The following is a 16,124-nucleotide window of genomic DNA, read 5'->3' as shown; positions in this document are numbered from 1 at the left end:
GTAACGTTACCCCAAATCCAAAAAGGGGACATTTTCTGCTGCATTTTCCATATTTGATAAGAGAAGAAACGTCCCAAAGCGACAGGTGCTCGGCGATGGAAAAGTGGAAGAACTTCGAAAATCCAAAATGTCGAAAGTATCTCTTGAGTGTTTTGTTTTTTTAACCAGGCGAAGCATCCTGATGTGACACGGTATAAATGCAGAGCCTGTACAGTGCAGTCACCAGCACACAGAGGGGAGGGGGGGGTCGCTCTTCTTTTGTCTGAGTCTCCAGGACTGTAACACAGCGATGCCTTTAGCCTTGTTCACACTACAGTATTGTCTGAGCTTGAACAACAGTGCCTTTATTTATTCAGCGCCACGGAACAATGTTACACCTAAATCTTTTATCACCGCGCCGCTGCGTTGTGCCCAGCATGAAATCATTGTCATCTTTTTGGGATGTATGCAGATTAATTAGCGCTGCAGGAAACGTGTCACGGCCTAATCATCGTTTACGATTTTTTTTTTTTATGGCTTCACATCCATAACCACCATCAATTCAGATTTAAGTGCCAAAAAAAAAAGCCGCCGGCTCATTTGAATTAGAAGTGCGATGCAGTATAGAAGCTGAGATGTTGATGTGAGGTGTGGATGCCTCCGGAGAACAGTGTTAAAGTTTGTGTTAAAGTTTGTTTGTGTATTTGGCTCGTTGAAGTCGTCCATATATATACGTATACGGTATATTTTTGCATGTGTATCCGCTTTTTTTTTCCCCCAGTGGGTGTGGTGCACTTTTTACAAACACAAGCCAACTGGTGCCTTGAAATAAAAAGAACACAACAAACCCACAAAATGCCGTAACATCTGTAACAAGTTTATAATGTATTTTTATATTTTATTTTGTACATGACAATAACATTAAACAACCTTTTCAGATAAGAAACACCATGCCTTATTACGGAGAATAATTTGACGAGTACAAATATCCTTCATGTGTCATTAGCAGTCATTCTCAGTGTGTGTGGGGGGGGGGAACTGGAGTCTGATGTTCTCTCTTTTAACTCCTCTGAGATCTGCGTCGCTTGCCTCCTGTGCCTTCTGTATCCTATACATGTGACAATTAACAGTGTCGTACAACTTTAATCTACTCTCCAAGTGTAGGTTACTAACTGTTACCACTCCTGTGATTATTAACCACTTTAATGAGATCTGTCTCTGCTTTGGATTCCTGGTGTCTAAAAAATAAGAAATTGGAAAAATGTGTGTGTTGGGACAATGAATGTTTTAACTTTTTAAGTATTCTGAGCAGGAATAACTCTTTGTACACTATTAAACTCATAGTTGCAAAACTAACCAAAACTTTGTCGCTTTTTCTCTGCAGCTCTTAATTATGCAAATCAGCTTCCTTTCTGCATACTAATCACCAAACACTCCTTAGACACAGAGGAACCGGCAACAAAAACCACGGCGGATACTCCGGACAAAATGCAGGGAAAAGGCCACAACATGTTTTTTTTTCCCCTGGCTTCTCTCGCTTCCTCTGCTTTTTAAGTGGACATTGCAGACATTGATGTGTGCAATAAGAGAACAAAACACACCCAACTCACCATGGTTCCTCAGAGGCATGCGCATGTATAACAGAAAAAAAAAGAAGGGAGGAAGAGGAGGGGGGATTCAGGTTTTTTGGAGGAGTAGATGGCTGGGGAATTGAAGGGAAATTGATTGCACAACTCGCCCTCAAACATCTGCAGAGTAAATATTGCAAAGCATCGAGTCCCTGACGTCTGTGCAAACCTACAGCTAATAACCTACATGTGTCATTGCAGCTACATTTGTTTTTGTAATCGCACTTTTTTGTATTTCTCAGGGTGCACTGAATGAAAATGAAAAACACAAAGAGGCCCATTTGACACTTGAAGTTAAAAGCTAAATCTTCCCTTTAAACCACACATTTCAAGTTTTCACACACTCTCTCTCACACACACACACAAAGGGGAGCAAGAAGAAGAAGGGAGAATCACATGGGGGTTTCCGTGGTTAATGCAGCAGTGGGTGGCTCATTCGTCCTCTCCCTGCCCTTCCTGCTTCCATTGTGGAGTTGTTGGGGTGATATTGAACTTCAGGCTTGGAGTTGAGCCTGCGCCGTGGCCTCAACCCCAGCCCCTTGATCACAGAGAGAGAGAGAGGGAGAGAAGGAGAGAGAGAGAGAGGACAGAATGTGACCACAGCTGACAATCCTCTGGACAGGAAGAAGCCAGAGTGGAAGATAGCAAAAGAGAGAGAGAGAATAAAGAAAGAGATATGTTGTGGAGAGGGATGGGTGGTGGTCCGTGCGTGTGCGTGTTGAATGGGTGTGTTCTCCTTCCTCTGTTTTTCCTATTTTGTAGTCAAGTTTTTTGCATTTTTTCCCTCTTGTTCCCCAAATCTGGTATGAAACACTCGTCAAGCATCTGGAAATGCATTCTGCAGTCAGACTCAAACCATTCGCTCAGACTGGGGCCCAGAGCTCCCAGCGCCTACATTCCCAATGTGTGTGCATGGGCGTGTGCGACGAGAGAAGACAGGTTGATTTACATTGCTATGTATGCACGGCGTTCTCCACATAATGAACAGCTCCAGATTTTTTTTTCCGCCAGCTTGGTAAATATTTGATGACCGAGCATCAGTGTAATGATTTTAGCCGAGTAACAGCGGGTTGGAGTCTCATGAGCTGCAGGGAAACGGCTCAAAAGTTGTATTTCAAAACCCCTCTCTCTCTCTCTTGTCCTCTTCCCATGTAAATAAGGCCAACTCCCCCTAACTCCACACACACCCCTCCGAGGCAGTTTAAAGACCCAACACTGTCTTCTTGTCTCCTTGACAACCAGCATACACTGGGGTCCTGTCGAGGCCTCTCTGTCTTTTGTGTTTGGGAGCTCAGAGAGACAGAAAGAAAGAAAGAGAGCGAGGGAGGAGAGGAAGGAGAGGATGAAAACAAGAGTCGCTGAAAAAAGATAACAAAGATGACATCACGGCTATTTTATCCCACAACTGAGAGTTTGGTTCGCAGCCCAGCGAGGATGACGATGGTGGGGATGATGAGGATGGGGACGACTAGCCAGAGGCACAAAATGGGTGGCAGGGACAGTCTGAGAGAGAGAAAGAGAGAGAGGAGGGGGTGAGAGAGAGAGAGAGAGGGAGAGAGAGAGAGGCCCAGGGGCTGAATGGGGCATTGTGGGAAAGACAGTGGGCACACTGGGCAGTAACACAGAGAACACTAACTCACAGATCATGCCAGAGAGTCTGAAAACACCCACACTGGGCGACAATGGCAAACTTCATCGCTCCACTTGGCCCCTTCTGAATACACACATACAATGAGAGAATCCAAATAAGATGCTCTGTTATTCGGGAAATTCAACACACTAAATTCCTTCAGTGGCTCTGTCCCTTTGACCGGCAGCAGATGGCCGGGGCGGCGTGAGCGTGCGAGTGTGTGCGGCCTCGTCTCCCCGGTTGCATCAAAGGCTCGGTGGCCACGCAGGCAGGAAGAAGGTGGAGGGACGGAGCATTTCCAGGGCCTGGTAGGTGTCACATGGAAGTTATTAAACCGACCTCCTTCAATTAATGCAAGCGAGGTCGTGTAAATCAGGCCCAAATCGGCCCTGGGTGCATGGGAACAGATTTAACCAAATGAGTCAATTAAATCAGGCCTAATTAGAATGAGGTCTGAGGAGCAGCAGCAACTGGTTTGACCTTTTCTGCAGCTCGTCGCCACCGTCGGCTCTCTGTTGCCTCCCAGTGCAGCATCAGGGTACTACACCCTCTATCTGATGGGATTTACAGTAAACTGCAAGAGGTCAGGGTCACAGACTGAGACGACGGAAGAGCCGAGACATGAGTTGATCAACGGAAACTTTATGTAAAAGAGGCCAAACACTTGTATTAGATTCTTAAATATGAGCATTTTATGGTGTTTTAAAGTATTTTCTGGGCCTTCAACAAAAGTATTATGTGATATACTATACTGATAAAATATATATTGTATCTTATCACGAATAATGTCAAATTAATTAAATCCCCATCCATTTTAATGTTTTTTAGAATAACTTCTATAATGTTTAGATCTGTAATATAGTCGAAAAACCTGATAGGTATCACATGGATTCATTTTTATATTTTTTATATGATGTTCTTAGATTATTTCTGTTGTGTTGTTTCTGTATTTATACTTCAGCAAGTTTCTGTGTATATTTGGACACAGACCACAGAGTTGTTCATACCATCGTTGTTTTTAAACTGTTCAATAAATGTATTTATTATATTTATATGTATGAGATGATATGGAGTCGATTTCCTTGTGTTCTCAAACATATTTGGCCAATTAACTTGATTCTGAGTTTAATATATTTATTTATCATACTTTACAGAGTCTCACATGTACATGTACTCAAGTAAAACTACTGGAGCTTTTAAAAAAAAATACTTTTACCTCAGATGACCTTATTTTTAAAAATGTGAATCTTCAGTCTGCTTAAGGTGGGTGTGAGGAGAATAAATAGATCAGCTGTTGTTGTTGTTGTTGTTTACATCTTCCTCAAACTCTCAGTTACACAAACAGCTGCCACATCTGTCTCCTTCTCTCTTGACTCAACAACTGACTCCAGATGTGTGGCGACATTGTGTTATTGGATTTTAAAACAAGTTCAACTCTACGGATAATTACGTTCCGGGGGAGTCGCTTGTTTCTGACGTCACGACGCAGAGTGTGACGTCGGTCCCCAGCAGAGGAGCGTGGAGCTGGAGGTCAGAGACGCGATGAAAACACGACTTCCGTCCTTTTTAAAGCTAGAATCGAGAGTTTCCACGTAGAATCTTCGCTGTGGACACTTCCGACCCGCAGAGACAACCCTCCGTGTCCGTGTCCCCGGGTCCTGCGTCGTGTCGTCGCGGATTCCCCGAGTTACACCAGCTAACGTCAGCTAGCCGAGCCGGTGCTAGCTAGCTTAGCTCCTTCCTGGCTCCAGGCTGCTCCCGGTGACCCCCGGAGCTTCACGCCGTTCTAACCATGGACAACAACCCGTCCGGACCCGGGGGGTCGAAGGGAGGCCTCGGGGGTCTCTTCGGTGGGGGGGCCCCTGAGTACTCCAACACGGAGCTCGCCGGTGTCCCGTGTAAGTGTCTGATGTAACCTGCTGTAGCTGCAGTTAGCATTAAAGCTAACATCTGTTCAAGGATGCCAGGCCTGTAAATACATGTAAATACAAGAGTTTATTTCATTCATCGACCAAAACACAACATTTAAATGCATAACATCTTTAAATCTTGAATGGAAAGGAGCAGAAAGAAGAATAATCTTATATAATCTGCTCCTCTCTCATAAGACAATAACTAGAAAGAAATCAATAACTTTAAACATGACAATAGCTGCCGGTCAATTCGAAACAAAGCAGAACAATACTAGGTTAATTAAACATTTCATTGGCTTTAATTGTTTTGTATAGAATGTTTGTTTTAGATATATTTAAATGTATAACTAATCTGTTATAATGTCATTTCAGTGACGGGGATGAGCCCTCTGTCCCCGTACCTCAATGTCGACCCTCGTTTCCTGGTTCAGGTAACACAAAGCTGTGTTCTCGCAGTTTTATTGAGGTAATTCTGTGTATTTTTGTCTGTGTGTATCTGTAAACACTTTGTTAATGTTGTGTTTCAGGACACAGATGAGTTCATTCTTCCCACGGGCGCCAATAAAACCAGAGGAAGGTTTGAACTGGCTTTCTTCACCATCGGAGGCTCCTGCATAACCGGTTAGTCAAACTTTACACCTGTGACCTTCATAATAAAGCTCAGACCTTCATTCAATTGTACTTGAAGTATAATTAAAACAATAAAGACAAACTACTAAGTCATGCTTTTTCTCAAAACCTTATTACTGATGCATGAATGTCTGAGCACCATTTTACTGTTGTAGCCGCTTGAGGACATCTTAACTCTTGTAGTTTAATCTTGTGGCTTTTTTATTATTTTAATAATAATTTCACATCCCTGTGCCCCAGACAGTTATCTAAATCAAACCAGCACAGAAGTATAAAGGTAAAAAAGCGCTCAGTAAGTTTCCTTCAGCATTTCTTCCTTTTGTTTTGGCTTCAGGAGCAGCATTCGGAACTGTGAACGGTTTCAGGATGGGCCTGAAGGAGACCAGAGACATGGCCTGGTCCAAACCTCGTAATGTGCAGTGAGTAGAGAGACAAAGATCAGTGCCCGAGTAGTTTGTCCCTCGTGTTACACCTGAAGTGTCTTTACCCGTCCTCTAAATGTTTGCTTTCTCTCTCCAGGATCCTGAACATGGTGACCAGGCAGGGGGCTTCATGGGCCAACTCGCTCGGCTCTGTTGGTAAGTCAGAAGAAGATCATGGTTTTTGTGAATCTTCAGTTTCTCTTAATCTTAATCTTTCGTTTTATTGAGTCACTGTTAGTTGATCTATTTCTGATTCAGTGAATCTCTCTTTGCCTCCTCAGCGTTGTTGTACAGTGTGTTTGGCGTGGCGATAGAGAAAGCCAGGGGAGCAGAAGATGACGTCAACACAGTGGCTGCTGGGACGTTAACTGGAATGCTCTTTAAATCAGGAAGTAGGTGTTTTTATTTTTTTACTGCTTGTATATTTGCCAGTAATGAATGTGCACTGCGCCTGGTTTTGACCTCAGACTGTAACTATTTGCACGTGTTTTTAATGTGAGCACACAGCTGGTTTTCATAAATCCTCCTCTCTCCCATTGAAAGGTTATGGTTATCAACTTCTTACCAAAAAACAAAGATTAGTTAAATCTAGGGATGGGGGAAAAAATCGATTCAGTTACAAATCTCGATTCTTGTGAATGACGATTTTAAATCGCCATGCTGCCTCTCAAATCGATTTTTAAAAAAAAATAAAAATTGGTTTATACCGGGGGGATATATGGGGGGAACAACATCACCCCAGAGCATGTTGAACAACTCTTGTTTTTACACAAGAATCAAAACATACCCAAGCACTAGCTTTGCATCGCCTACATGCAAAAAACAATAGCCTACTTTTTGTTTATTTCAAAGTTTATATTTTAAGGAAACTTTTATTCATTCTATTTAATTTACCTTTTATTTATCGTTTAAAAGTAGCTTAAGTGGCTTACATTTCTTAATCTGTCAGTTTGTGTGCAGTTGACAGGGGCTATACAATAATAGGGCACATCTTATTTATTTTCTCTATTTGCTGCCCGGCAGTCGTTAAGTTAATGTTAATATTTGAAATAAAACTTGTAAAGCTCTAAATGAATTTGACTGTGTTGTATTTGAAGGTATGATTCAACATTTTCCATGGTCCAGTATTCAAAAAAAAAAAAATAACCAAAAGAAATCCCAGGAAATCATAATATCGAATCGCATTACTTACAGAATCGCAATACATATCGTATCGCCACCTAAGTATCGTGATAGTATCGTATCGGGAGGTCCCTGCCGATTCCCGTCCCTAGTTAAATCTCATTTACCCAAAGAAAGAAACCATAACGTTTGTTGCAGATCCAGGAATGTTTTTCACTTTCTTCAACATAAGATGTTCATCCACGGTTTCATCACTCATCCTGTGACTGCTGTGTGTTCCCAGGTGGATTAAAGGCTGTCGCCCGTGGAGGCCTGGCGGGTTTGGCCTTATCTAGTGCCTACGCTCTCTACAACAACTGGGACCGCATCACCGGATCCCCCACATCCTCCAGGCTGTACTAACCTTCCTCCCACACATCTGCTTCAACGCCAGGGCCAAACCTCTCTCCAGGACACAGCCTTTCACCACAGCGCTAAGAGGAATTAGACTCTGGTCAAATGCAGTGTGCTTTCCAGTGTGAGGTGGCCCCAGTTCGCTGGTTTTCCACCAATCGTCCGCTTCCCTTTTCCTGGAGCATTCTGGGAATTCAAAAAATGTGTCTTACAAAGACGTCATAAAAATGTGGACTACATTCCACCGGAGATCCAGATGTAGACCCCCCCCGACAGCACCTCTCCCCTCATCTGTCTCTAATCCTCTGAGGATGTTACAGAGGTGTGTCATCTCTTTATCTTATCGTTCATCGGAGACTTTGCAGTCTTCTCTGATGCTAGTGTTGAAATGAGTGAACCCATGACCTGTGGGTTGAACGAGCCAATTATTAGTTTGTAAATGAATTGTGACATCTGGTGTGTGTTTCACCGGATGAATTTCAGTGGATCCATGTTCCGCATGTCGGACTGAACGACTCTTCTAACGTGCAAACACAGAACAAAGCCTTACGGTCAGTTCTCCTCTGGTATTTATTAAAGAGTATCTGCGGTGGGGTTTGTTTTACTGAGCAAAGAGTAAACCACTGTAACGCTGTACTGGGAGTGTGTGTTGATCCTGTGTCTCCATCCAACACACTGTATAAACACAAATAAAGAAAAAAAGGAAATGTTCACCAAACTTTTTGCCTTTAAGCTGTTTTATTGTGCAAAGTTGACTGGATCTAAAAGGTGTTGAGTCGTGTGAACTGTGCAAGTTAAACATTTATTTGCAACTTGAAGTGGTTGATGCGTAAGTGAGGCTGTGAGACATCGAACGTACAACACAGCTTGTGCTTGCTGAGTCCTGTGGTCGTCTTAGTGCAGGAAGAAGTCCCTGATGCGGGTCGCCTCGATCCAGGGAATGTAGGCACCGGTGCGGGTGAACACGCTGGGCTTGTTCTCCACGGTGCAGCCGATGGGGCCGAAGCTCACCACGCCGTGCACCTCCCAGCGGTCGCGGCCCAGCTGGCAGAGCAGAGGACCACCAGAGTCGCCCTGGAGGAAGAGGAGGGTGCACATGAAACTTCAATTCTCACCACGACCGTCAACATTTGTACCTGAAGCCATCGAGCCGTCGTACCTGGCAGGCAGCCGGTGGACCCTCGGTGTCCCTGAAGCCGGCACAGATCATGGAGTCCCGGACCCGGTCGCCCCAGAATTTCTTCTGTTTACAGGTCTTGAAGTCGATGATGGGGAGCCGAGCTTGATTCAAGGCTTCTGCCAGAGACACGTTCTCCTTCCCGCCTGCAATGTGTTCAAAGGAGAATATTCAACCACTTAAAGCCAAACTTTGACTTTGACTTCCACTCGTCTAACTCTATTTCTCTCCCACTCACCCCGGGTGTCTCCCCAGCCCGTCACCCAGCAGTAGTGTCCCGGCTTGAGGCTGGTCTGCTTGCGCGGCAGGCAGGCGTAGCGGATGAAGTTCGTAGGGAGGATGTCGGTGGCAGCCTTCACCAGAGCGACGTCGTAGTCCAGCTCGCTGTGAGCCGGGTAACGGAAGCTCTCATGGCGGTAGATTCTCTTCACCGGGAAGACCCTCTCTGCTGTCTCCGAACGCCGGAGCTGGTGCTTCCCCAGGACGATCCTCCAGCTCCCAGCATCCTCAGCTTTACCCCTGAGACAATAAAGAGTTGTTGAGTTATAGTCGCAGCTTGTACTGTGTCATCAAACTATATCTTAACTGCTTAATGTTAATCTGTGTCTTACTTCTGGAAGCAGTGAGCAGCAGTGAGGACCCAGTTCTTGTGGATGAGAGTTCCTCCACAAACATGAATGTAATGTTTACTTCCTCTGGGACGAACCTATGAGAGACAGAACCACCACAAACATGATCGTTTACTCCTTCAGGATGTTTCACATTGAAAAACACCTTCCTGCTTTTGTGGTGTTGCCTTAAACCAATATTTTCCCCACATCTCATAAGATTCTCTAACCTAAACAAAGATCAGTGAATTCAAGTTAATTCTTTGTACTTTAGATTGTCTAATTATTATAAACTGGATTAGAGTATTTTAATATGAATAAACCCAAATTAAAGGAAATACAGAACTGTAAATTCTGAGTAAAATGAGGTAAACAATGCATAAAATATATGTATTCATTTTTAAATTTTACACAAATCAGTTTATTTTCATGATTTAAGTTTCTATATATTTAATTATTAGTTCTTTATTTTCATTATAATCAGTATATGATTAAAGTGTAAAATATCTAGCCTCAATTGATAGTGACATCTAATAGTTCATGCAGACTATATATCTATATATTTGAAGATAGATACCAACTATATACAGTATGTAAACACTATAACTATGTTTATATGTATTAATATAGTTTGTCATTATCAGATTGTTGATTATTTTGGTATCTGACTTAAAAACTGTTTACCAATAACTTATCAATTAATTTAAACTACTTTTTTTTGAGAGTTGTTTAACTATTTAATTCTCTTATGAGCTGCTGGTGACTGCAAAATGTGACAATTTGTTGATTTTCTTTGTTTTATCAATTTTAATTGAAAAATGTTCTGGTTTTAGACAGTTGATAAGATATAACTGTTCATTTAACATCATTTTGAAAGAACCTTTTGTAATTGACCTTTTTTTCTTCTTTATTCGGACTATACACTCGACAGATTCACCGAAGCAGCCCTAGAAAGAATTTGACATATAGCAAATGTGCAAGTTTACAAGAGGGAGGTGCACATGTGATATTGTTATGTCCTCCTTGGCGTGAACCCCTTGTCCAGGTTCTTTAACCACGGACCCGGGGACAGGTTTACCTGCAGAGAGACCTGCCAGGGCCACGAGTGAGGTCTGGCCTCGTTCCCGGACACAATCCGTTCAGCCATGTTGGGTTTGAAATGAGCCGTCCCACAATCCTTAGGCCAGTCTGAGGGGAGAGACATCCAAACCAAAGTAAGTAAAGTGTGTTTTTGCTGGAGTGTGTATTTGTGTGTGTTTGCCCTCACCCAGGAGGAGGACTTTGTGCTGTTGCTGTAGTCCGGGGTTGAGCGTGTATGCGGCTGCAGGCAGGCATGCCTTGCTCAACAGCAGCGGCAGCAGCAGAGACAGAAAGAGAAGCGGAGGAGGTCCTGGCACAGCCATCGTCTTCCACAGGATCACCGACTGGCACACATGCCATGCTATTTATACACAGGTGCACATACACACACACACACCTCCGGGAACAATGAGCCGTGTCACAACAAAGGCCGAACGCTGGATTTTTCTCCTGCAGCTACGAGTTTTCCCCACGGCTCAGAGAAAGGGGATTTCAGGGGCTGGGGTACCATCAGCACTTTCACACACACGTTAACATGCTCACACGACACATACATGCACACGGGACAAAGGCAACACACAAACAAACCCACGTCACGTCACATGTGTCCCAGCAGTGACACAGCGACCTGAACATGACCTTTATCTCTGATACCTCACATCTGCTCCGCACAGTAAACTGTGTAAACATGACCCGGGAGAAAAGGTGATGTTACCAGTGTGAACGTGAGTTTCATGGATTTCCAGTCATGTCGGTCGAATGAGAGCGTGAGACATATTATACAACACGCAAAAATCATAGTTTACTGATGTGTTACATCCCATTTATTGTATGAAACAGTTTGGAGTTTAAACAAAAACTTCTTCTAAGAAAACTTAATGTATAGGACGGGACATGGGCCATTAAACGACCGGGATCCAGGAATCTTTGTTTCATCATTTTCTTTAACACCATAACATGTTTTTGGACATGTTCACAAATTTCCCAGCAAATAATTAATACATCTTAATGCATATGTGACATGTTGAGGGGCCTGAAAATAAAACAATAAAAAATTAATAAAATAGTAAAACACATGCAAACTCATGCGCACACACTGAAAATATGTCAACAGTAAGTGCAATGGAAGCCGCTGGTTACAGGAGCTTTATTTCTACTGTGGTGAATGAGAGAGAATGTGCACGCTCATCTGAATGGCAGCGCCTGAATGGTCACAACTCACCACCGTGGTTCACCAAGTTTACATACAACTCAACTCTGTGTGTGTTCATCAGCGTCTGCTTGTGTGTTTGTGTGTTTGTTTGTTTGTCTGTTTGCAGGATTCATGAAATTTAGAAGCTTTGGGGCAGAACCCAAGAAAGAAAAACCCATTAAATCGACATATTCTGCTCATATTGAGGTCGATAATTTTATTTTGTGTTATTATTTGGATTTTTATGCTTTAATGATCATAGAGATTATTGTCACTATTTAAACTAGTAAACCTGTTTATCATCAGCTGTGCTTCTTCACCTGTTTTCAGCTACAGAACATTCAGAAGAACAGAAATACAAACATCAGGTTTTATTAAACATGAACAGACGTATTGATAGTTTTCTTCATAATTGACCTTAAAGCAACCTTCACTAGAAATGCATCTAAACAGTGGGACCTGAGTGAAGGGAAACATTTTCTAACATTGCATGTCTACATTTGGAAATTGAAAATAAAGTGGATACAACAGCATGAGAGTAAGAACTGCTTCATTCAGAGTTTGTTGATTGTGCAAACTGTCGGTCGATCATCTGTAGATAATCAATAGAGTCAGAGTCGTCTCCTGGATCAGCCCTCCATCTTTCTGGAGCCTCCCCCGCACCACCCGGGCCTCCTCAGTGACCTCATCACGCTCCTCTTGCGGCTCTGAGTGCTCACAACCGATGGCGACTTGGACTGACCCGAGCCGACCTCTTCGTACACCTCCTCCTCTTCTCTCATGTATTCTCCCTCTGCTCTGCTGATCCTGCGAGGAACTTCTGCCTCTTTCTCCCTTTTGGCTCCTCCTCTCTCCTCCTCCTCCTCCTCCTGCGTCCCCTCACTCTCACCCTCCATTGTACAGGTTGTGCTAATAATCGAATTCGGATTCAGTTCTGGGGCCATGGCCTTTATGACGCTCGATATGAGAGGAGGCTTCGGAGCTTTCTTCTTCTTGGAGGAACGTGTCTGTGGAAGTGGGCTGTTCTGGAGCTCCAGATGTTTCTGTATGGCCGTGCTCAGAACCTCTGGGTCAACAGATGCTCCATGAACGTCCCACGTCAGCCCGTCCTCATCCCACTGCACCTGCTTCATGCTGCCCCTCCTGCCCAACTCGTCCCTCTCCTCTCCCTGGGTCTTCAGACAGGACCTCCTCCTCTCCATATCTTGGGAGGAAACAGAGGTGATGTTCCACCTGGGGTCGTCCTTCCGTCTCTCCTCCTCGTCCTCCTCGCTGCTCACCGGGAACATGCTGGAGGACGGGGACACCAGGTTGGAGTTCGACCCAACCAGGTTGGAGTTCGACCCCACGGAGGTCTGCAAGTTCAGCCTTGATCCGGGTGGCGAGCCCAAGAGGGAGTGTGAGCCCATGTGGGAGCTGAAGGTGTTTCTCTTGAGGTCCCACCAGGAGCCCATGGGAGTGATCGTCTGCACCTCTGCGTCCACCAGCTGCGGCTGTGAGGTCATTGTACCTTCTTCCCTAAACGCCTCCACCCTCGGACCCTTAGTGGCGCCCTCTCTTGAGATCAAGTTGCACCTGCAGCAGTCGTGTAACCCTGAGTCGCTCAAGGAAGAAACCAGGGGCGACCTCCATCCTCCTCGTGTTGGACAGATTACCCCCGGCTGCTCAAGTTGGCAGACCGAGACTCGTCCACCTTCTGGTTCTCGCCCCTCTCCTGAAGGAGTCATGTAGCTGAACATTTCCTCAGCTTCCTCTCCACCCTCTGATACCTGTGAGCCTTCAGGACCCTGCAGCTCTTTTACTTTATCCTCAACGAGCCACCCAGCATCTGCGTTTCCCTCCGCTAAACTAACAGAGGAAGGTTTCGGGGAGGGGAATTGAAAAATGAGCAAATGATCCTCCGGCAGACTCTCGTCCTTTGTGTCAGAGAGCTGGGGGAGACTGGGGGAGTTGGACGGCAAGGGTGAAGAGTCGTGAGCCTGTGGGGGGGACGATGGCTGTGAGGTTGCATGTTGGGATACAACTAAGTCCTCTTCCTGATTCGGGGTCATTGTTAGTGTCGAAGCCGAGTCTAGAAGATCTACAGGTGGTAAGGCAGGCGAGCCGAGAGGGGAGGTGAGCGGGGAGGGTGTGGTCGGGGCAGAGGAGAGTTTGGACGTCAGAGAGTTTGGTGTCGAGGAGTAAAACACCTCCTGGCTGAGACTGGAGGGGCGTGAGGTCCCTCCTCTCCACACTATCGTCTCTGGCGTGCTGCTGCGGCTGTACGTGCTGCCGCTGCACCCGCTCCACCGCTGCATGCTGCCAAACCGACGCTCGCTGAGCACGGACGGGCTGTGCACGCTCACGTTCTGGGTGCTGAGCGCCAACTGGTGGCTGTTCTTGGAGCCGATGTGCCGCCACATGTTGGGATGCAGCTGCTGGAGCATCACCGCGTTCTGCTCGGAGTGCGTGTTGGCGCTGGAGCTGCGTCTCAGGTGCATCCTGGTCCAGGCCGGGTCCCGCTTGTGCGGCAGGGCCGGCGCCATGACCATGTCCATGGAGCTCTTAGAGATGGAAAAAATGGGGGCGTGCTCATTGTCGTCATCCATACCTATGAGCCCGGCCTCACTGGAGTAAGACCCCGACTGACTAACCGAGCAACAGGTGGGCTGGTAGTTCTCAGACACAGGGCGCCCGGGCCTCGCCATGGCAACCACGACCTGTGAGGACAGACATAACATTTAGTGGATTGCACAACACACTCATTCATGGCGAGAGTGAGACGAGAAGATTGACACCACACTTGTGTATGTTCCTTCAAAGTTTAAAAACACGAGCACTGACATGTATCTTAGCTTAGCATAAAGACTGGAAACAGCTAGCCTAGCATCTTGTTTTGACTTTGATGTTGTCTAGCAACCAGCAGAGTATTCAGAAAGTTACTGGTTCAAGAAGTTGTCTCAGATATAACAAATTAAACATACATACGTTTAAATTGAACTGTTTTACTGCATATCTACTGCAGTAAACAGATATTCTAGACGTATCACTCTTCTCATCTAAATCTTTATAAGTAAATTAAGTGTATTTCCCAAACTCTTAAACTATCCCTCTACTATTTCCCTGTCCTTTTTTATTCTGGAGCACCCCCCCTCCACTCAGTGCGTGCATGGACACGCACACACCCACGCATTCAGAAGCACTCGCAGATTAGCCTAATGAGATTACACAATCCAGATAATTTGATTATTGAGACAAAATGTAGATTGATTGAGACGGATTTAAAAGAGCATTTCAGGATTTCGGTCGAATAAAGTAAAATAAAAAAAAAACAGAGGAAGATGGAATAAAGAAACGGAGCCGAATATGAAAAATAACACTTAACTTGTTTTATTCTTGTCTTCTAATAGAGAGTGAGAGTCGACGTTGTGCCTGATGTAGCTCCTCTGTGTATTTGTCTTTGTAAAACATAGTTCTGCGATTCGTCCTCATTTCAAATCGTTGACGCTCAAGCATAAAATTCCTCATGAATCCATATTCAGGTTAAAACTAACGACCAAACTTTCTAATCCAACTCTATCAAAACTGACCTCGTCCGATTTGACCACAAGTGACTTCCAGATACCGAGAATAACCAATAAACCTCCTGTTCTGACCAATAGAAACACAGTGAGGACATTATTGTGACACACAGAGGGACGTAGAATCTATCAGATAGAAGAGAAAGAACCTCTTACCTTTGAGTTCACTTCTCTTGGCCTGTTCGACCCTCTTCAGAGCAGGTGGTGCTAAACAGCGTCACTCCTTCCTCCCGTCATTTCTCGCTCTCTTCCTCCCTCACTCCTTAAGAAGATCACCTGTCCTGTGTCCGTCCTCCCCCCCCCCTCACCAAACACATTCACCTCCCTTCCCCCCCCCCCTCAAGACCTCTCCTCAGCTCGGGCCTCCTGCTCCGTCCGCTGCCACAGAGCCGGGCCTCATGTTAAAATTGGCTTGAATACGAGGATTCCTCTTTGTCAGGGACGTGTGTGCGTGTGCAGGTGTGTGCGTGAGAGAGGGGGGGGGGGGGTGCACTACTTGGCTTTCAGCTCCGAGGATTAACCGTGATCTCGTTAGCCGCCGTCCAATCTGTGCGCAGAGTGAGTGTGTGTGTGCATGTGTGTCAGTGAAACCACAGTGAGAGGCTAATGATTCCAGGTCAGTGGTCAGAGGAGTCACTCTACATGTATGTGGATATGCACACGCTCACGGGGGGGGATAACATGTAACTTTATAAAAGAACACATAGTGAGGCTGAAGAGAAGTTGATCATAATAAATGATAAAGGTTCATCATCTGGGGACCGAGAATGTCTGTATGATACTTTGAGCA

General features: G+C 45.1%; 2 protein-coding genes across 2 annotated transcripts; one reads left to right on the top strand and one right to left on the bottom strand.

Moving 5' to 3' along the window:
- The first annotated feature begins 4,739 nt into the window (after nucleotides 1–4,739).
- timm23a (translocase of inner mitochondrial membrane 23 homolog a (yeast)) lies at nucleotides 4,740–8,435 on the top strand. Its single transcript, XM_061094555.1, has 7 exons — nucleotides 4,740–5,135; nucleotides 5,523–5,581; nucleotides 5,678–5,771; nucleotides 6,115–6,199; nucleotides 6,300–6,358; nucleotides 6,484–6,594; nucleotides 7,608–8,435. The coding sequence occupies exons 1-7, from the start codon at nucleotides 5,030–5,032 to the stop codon at nucleotides 7,724–7,726; spliced, it is 633 nt and encodes a 210-aa protein (XP_060950538.1). The 5' UTR covers nucleotides 4,740–5,029; the 3' UTR covers nucleotides 7,727–8,435.
- A 1-nt stretch (nucleotide 8,436) lies between these two features.
- On the bottom strand, nucleotides 8,437–11,152 carry zgc:112285 (uncharacterized protein LOC561476 homolog). The gene is made up of 6 exons (XM_061094554.1): nucleotides 10,770–11,152; nucleotides 10,581–10,690; nucleotides 9,506–9,600; nucleotides 9,133–9,413; nucleotides 8,877–9,040; nucleotides 8,437–8,791 (listed from the first exon to the last, which is right to left on the bottom strand). Exons 1-6 carry the CDS (start codon nucleotides 10,903–10,905, stop codon nucleotides 8,612–8,614), a joined length of 966 nt encoding a protein of 321 aa, XP_060950537.1. The 5' UTR covers nucleotides 10,906–11,152; the 3' UTR covers nucleotides 8,437–8,611.
- Nucleotides 11,153–16,124: the final 4,972 nt, after the last annotated feature.

Source organism: Limanda limanda, chromosome 21 (assembly GCF_963576545.1).
Source record: "Limanda limanda chromosome 21, fLimLim1.1, whole genome shotgun sequence".
Classification (NCBI taxonomy): Eukaryota; Metazoa; Chordata; class Actinopteri; order Pleuronectiformes; family Pleuronectidae; genus Limanda; species Limanda limanda.
Note: the sequence above shows the minus strand (reverse complement) of the source record. Positions and strands in the feature narration are given on the sequence as shown.